The sequence below is a fragment of the Nannospalax galili genome, unplaced genomic scaffold (assembly GCF_000622305.1).
Source record: "Nannospalax galili isolate Female #2095 unplaced genomic scaffold, S.galili_v1.0 scaffold1175, whole genome shotgun sequence".
Taxonomy (NCBI): Eukaryota; Metazoa; Chordata; class Mammalia; order Rodentia; family Spalacidae; genus Nannospalax; species Nannospalax galili.
The window spans coordinates 80,277-85,964 of NW_008336056.1; the positions used below are offsets into that span (position 1 = coordinate 80,277).

At 40.7% G+C, this 5,688-nt stretch overlaps 1 protein-coding gene across 1 annotated transcript in view; it reads left to right on the plus strand.

Moving 5' to 3' along the window:
* The first annotated feature begins 4,816 nt into the window (after positions 1-4,816).
* The window catches only part of Spata18 (spermatogenesis associated 18), a 37,454-nt gene continuing 36,582 nt past the window's right edge, over positions 4,817-5,688 (plus strand). Inside the window, exon 1 of the mRNA XM_008830837.2 lies at positions 4,817-4,903. Within this exon, the coding sequence (XP_008829059.2) occupies positions 4,817-4,903 (87 nt within the window). The remainder of the gene's footprint in view (positions 4,904-5,688) is intronic.

A 5,688-nucleotide genomic window follows, 5' to 3' on the forward strand; every position in this document is an offset into this window, starting at 1 on the left:
AAATGTATTATATTTGAGGAGGAAGCATAAAAGTTTATGTCATGTTAATTAGTAGAGGTGATAAACATTACCATTGAAATCTACCCCATGACTTTATAGACATACACAGGCGCCAAGGATCCAAGTGCAACCGATTATGAGTAATAATAATCAGATACATACAGATTAGGGATTCATGCGCCAACATCTCAGTGTTAGTATCAAAAACAATGAGTCTCTCTGCAAGGAACAATTTATTCTAAAATGAAATGGAGATCTTTTTTAAAGGTTAAAAACTCATTCAATTTTATATCTTACAGGGCTTATACTGAGTTCAATATTGTATAGCTGTCTTAATTCAACTGTGAACCTCGCAAGTTACAGCCACTTGTGAAAGAGATGTACTCTTGCTCTTGAGTGTGTTACTGAATATGTTAAAGCTGCAGTGAAATGCTTTTTCTAATCATGTAGTTATTAAAAATTAAAAAAATATAAGTAATGATAAAAAAGCACAACTGTTGAGACATTCCTTGCTTACTGGAAGTTAGGAATATTAGCTATCCCAACAAACGTAAAAAATACTTCAAATGTACTCAAGCTTTGGTGATAGGTAATGTGAACCAAAAAGCAAGATTTGCAAAAGTTTGAACTTAACTAGTATGTTAAAACTACATTCAAGGGCTAGAGAGATGACTTAGCGAGTAAGGACGCTTGCTGGGTAGACTTGATGCGCTGCCTAACCTTGCCTCAAATTCAATCCTGGGAACCCACATGGTGAAGAAGAGAACTGACTCCCTCAAGTTCTCTGACCGCCACATGTGCACACTGGTGCCCAAATTTACACACACACACACACACACACACACACACACACACACACACAGACACACACACACACACTTAAAAGATTCAAGAATGTCAGAACTACAAGCTATTTTTAAAACCTCTCTAGTTCACGTTTTTCATTTTATTGATGAAAAATATGTGGCTCAGGGTGATTGAAGATTTCCATAAAGTCGTATGAATTCATTAGTAGAGGGAGAGGTACAGCAAGGATCCCTGCTCCAATTTTATTTTTCTTTCAACTTCTTCACAAAGTTGCCTACTTGATAATTTCCCAAGGTAATCAAATTGGGACACAATAGGAGCATCAAGACATTCCCAAATAGAATCTTTACTTACCTGGTATTTTTCTTTCACATATTGAAACAAGTAATCTTATTTTAAATAGAATTTCAAATCTATTTTAAATAGAATTTCAATAAATATGAAGGCATGTGTGTAATTTAAAGCACACTGTAATCAGCATCATAAGATATTTGAACTTCAGCTCTCCCTGCTCTCTTAAACTGACTACTATTTAGCACCGGTGGAAAGTTCTGCAGAGGAAAGTATCATTAAGGGCAGCTTTGAAGATATCGACTTATTCCTATAGGTCAGGTGACACAGTCTGAGAACAAAAGAGGTGTTAAGTTGCATGGGCCTGCGCTTTAATATTACCCCCTGGCACTGTTCAAAGAAAACTGCAACAAACAATTACACTTCTTTTATCAAAACAACAACAAAACAACAAGAGTAGCCCAGTGTGGTGGCAATTGCCTTAATCCCAGCCCTCTGAAGGCAGAGAGATCTAGGCCAGGCTGGTCCACATACTGACTTCTAGGCAGGCTGGGACTAGGGAGACTCTGTTAAAGGAGAAAAAAAAAAAATTAAAGGCACCTTTTATCTGTATTGTTCTATAATTTTAAAAATATTTTAAAATATTTGTATTTTATGTGCGTGAGCATATTGCCTGCATGTGTGTAAGTGCACCCATGCCATGCAGTGCCTGCAAAGGTCAGAAGAGGGTGTCGATTCCCTAGAACTGGAGTTACGGATAGTTGTTAGCCACCATGTGGGTACTGGGAATCGAACATGGGTCCTCTGCAAGAGCAGCCAGTGTTCTTGACCATTAGGTCATCTCTCCAGCTCCCTGTTCTATAATTTTAAGAAAGGACAAAAATAGTTTAGAATCTGTATCAGAAAAAAGCGTTCATTCAAAAAAGCAACATATAAACTTTACATTGAATAATCATAATCATAATCATAAAACTTATTACCTTTCTGTGCAGCTTCTATAAAGTGCAGAAATAAATGTAAAATGAGCCTCAGTTCTAGTATATAAGCATAAATTTAGGCCATACTTGTTTTTTCCTTTAAAAATTATTCTAACAAATGGCATTTTCTACAAGTGTCTTACTGCAAGACATCGCAAATACTTTTAAAGTTGTAGTGTGGGTAAGTTTTGAATAAGTCTACGAAACAGTTCCTTTGTCTTGAAGTACTGAATGGGATGTCTATGTTTGCTAATCATAAGTACAGGGGTTCTGAGATGCACAAAACCTGCTCCTGAATTCCGAGGACCGCAGGCTGTAGGAATGACGGCCAGCCTTAAAGCTCCTGGATGTGGTTCTGGGATCAGAGGATATGTCCAAACAAATGTCATCAGACAGCATATTCTACCCAAATATCTATTCTATCCTCAACCCTCAAAGTGTAATTATCAAGTTAGTAATGTGGACATTTGTTTAAAAGATATTTTATTTTGAATCAATAGCTTAAACATTGATAATCTAAGATTTTTTTATGAGTGTAATAATTTGGGGTAATTGTTTTTGTTAACATTTTCTGAGTTTTCATAAAAGCAACTCATGTTCATGGTAGAAATGAGTAACATTAGAAAACAATAAGAGCAAATTACAATCTCCACAGACCCTGGGTTCATTTTAGACAATTTGACTCAATGTATAGTCTAGGTTCTTGTTCTTTGTATTTGTTGGTACATACTGAGAATTCCTAGGGACTAGATTCTCTTCAATAGCAAGAGTTTTATGCAACATGTTACTGCGTGATTTATTTAACAATTATTCTATTGTTGGACATCTATTTTCACCTTCGTTTTCTTTAGTAAACATAACACTGATCTGCATTCCTAATAATAGCAATCATAACATTTAGTGAACACTTATTGAATATATGCTAAGTCCTGTAAAGTTTACTTTGATGAATTCTTTAATCTCACAACAATCCTGTGCAGAACTATTGTTCTTTTACAGACGAAAAGCTGAAGATTACAAGCTAATTAAACTGGCACTGCAAGAAAAAGGATCTAACTTCTAATTCATCATTAACTCTTCCAATCTGTATTTTCATGAATAAAAAGGGCTATTTAATTCACATTTACTATTGAAATATGCAATTATTGAATTTAAAGCAAGAAATTTGAAGTTTTCCTTCATTCCTTTCTTTCATATACATTTATAAACTAAATATATAATATGACCATTAAATATAATCCTATGTATTTAAATGAATAAATTTTGACCATATTGCGTTGTCTTTATTTTGTGGTCCACAGAAAACTGTAGGAACACAGTCTCCAGAAATTTTTTTCATTCTCCTTAGTGGACAGAAAACCACTGAAATTCAAAGGAATAAACAAGAGCTGGTGTAAATTCTGAACTTTATGGTGATGGGATACACACAGTGTTCATCTCTTTTCAAACACCTAAAGAAATGAGTCTAGTTAAATTAGTTGGCTCCGCCTCATCTGTTGTAATGAATAGACGATTTGCAATTAACAAATTGATGACATACAAAACAAAACTACTTCTAATCACCTTAATGATAGTTGGTTTCACTTAAACAGTTCAAACTACTATTGCTGAAAGTGCTTTGGAGATAGTGTCAAACCAGAACTTAAAGAATTCAGAATGAAATTAAATTTCATAGTGTTTAATGACTACAAAATGTATCAATATCTATCATCTATCATCATCATCTATCATCTATGTAATCTATCTACCTACTTACCTATCTTATTTATCAATCATTTACCTACCAACCTACCTACCTATATAGCTCCATCTATGACCAAATCGTACCTAAACCTGAGGAATTAACTTGATTTTATGAACACTCTAGAGCTAAAATCTATTGACTTAGGTACCTACTGGTGGGTCAAGGAACAAAACCAAAGCTAGAAATAGCAAAACCGGAAAGTTTAGTCCCAGTTTCATATAGGTAAACGAAAAATTAAAGGCTTGATAGGTGAATCAATACAAGAAGGGCCCGGTGTGGGGGTGGGGGTGGGGGGTGTAAGGGGCTGATTTCCAGAAAGCCTGCTCAAAACTTCCATGGAGTTAACTTTTGCTTTTCTAGGTGTATGTTGTCACCTAGAGAGAAGCCGACGATTCTAGATCACCTTCCTGTCCGCTGGCCCAAGTTGCGGCCTCGGTCTAGGACCACCCAGGAGTCCCGCAGCCGCCCCCCGGACTCTGGGCGCCCTGTAGCGTCGGGTCCCACCCGAGGTGGGCATGGCTTTGGAACCCTCGCCCTCCGTCAGTAGCAGCAGCAGGAGGAGGAGGAGGAGGAGGAGGGAGAGGAGTAGCAACAGCAGCGGCAACTGCATCGCGAGGCGCGGACACTACGGATCCCCCGCGGGGAAGGAGGTCCCTGAGGGCCCCCAGGGGTCCCCAGGCCAGGGCAGGCCGGGTGGGGGCGGGGCGTTGCTCAGACGCGAACCGCGCGCGTCCCTGGCAGCCGGCCGCCACGTCAAGGTTTGGTTAATAATCGCGGGGTATTTATGGCCCCGCTGGGGAGCGGCGGCGGGGGAGCCGGGAGAGCCTGGCAGCAGACAAGGCTCCGTGGCTGCGGCTCAGGGCTCCGCGCCCCCCGCCACCCCCGGACCCGAGCTGGAGGATGGAAATTCCAGCTGCGCTCTGAGCCTCCGCAGAAGATAGCACCACCCAGCCGGTCACAACACGCAGTCCCGCCCAGATCTCATTCTTAGTGCGCGATGGCAGACAACCTGAGGATGCTGGTCTCAAGCGACTGTTTATGGAGCCTGCAGGAAAAGCTCAACTCCTGGTTGAGGGACTACAACGTGAGTCTGGGTGGGAGGCCCGGGACTCTCCGTATCACTCCCCCGGTACAGCCTCGACTGGGGTCTCTTGGGGCTGGCGTCGGGGATGCCACTTCGCAAAGCCTCCTCTCTGGAGACCCTAACAGGGACCCCAGCCTCAGACCTGGATCAAAGGCAGGTGGGCACGAGCCTATAGAAGCCCTTTACCCGCCGTTGGGGTGACTTCACTGCCTTAGAAGAGCTCGAGGGCCGGTGGGTAACCAAGGACGCCAGCAGCCCTAGCAACGGAAAAGCCAAGTGTGGCTCAGCTAGCCCCTCCATTCTCTCTAGCCACACACCACCTGCTTAGAAATTAATTTTCACGGCACCCCCCACCCTCTTTTACGCAAGCCTCCCACTTTAAGGTTACCCAGCGTCGTACCAGAGTGAATTCTTACAAACTTACACCCAGGAATTACATTACAGCGAAAGGGACACGTGTAAACTTTGTGCATTTCATTTGTTCGTATGGCAATTCATGAAGGTACCAAAGCAGCGTAAATTATTCAGTCACGTATGTCACACCCTGAAGCACGTTCCAAATCCCATTAATTCTCACCCCACCTTGGCTCCTTGTAATAGCCCCGTGTTGGATTTGCTTAACATTAATGGTCTATGTGTCTTAAATTGGAGGCTCTGATTTTTTTAAAAAAATTATTTATTTGATATACATATAATTAGAAGCATTTCATTACAACAGCATTGACATATTCAATAACAATTTCCAGAGCTAAGATGCATCTCTTTCAAAATTGGCTGTAATTTTT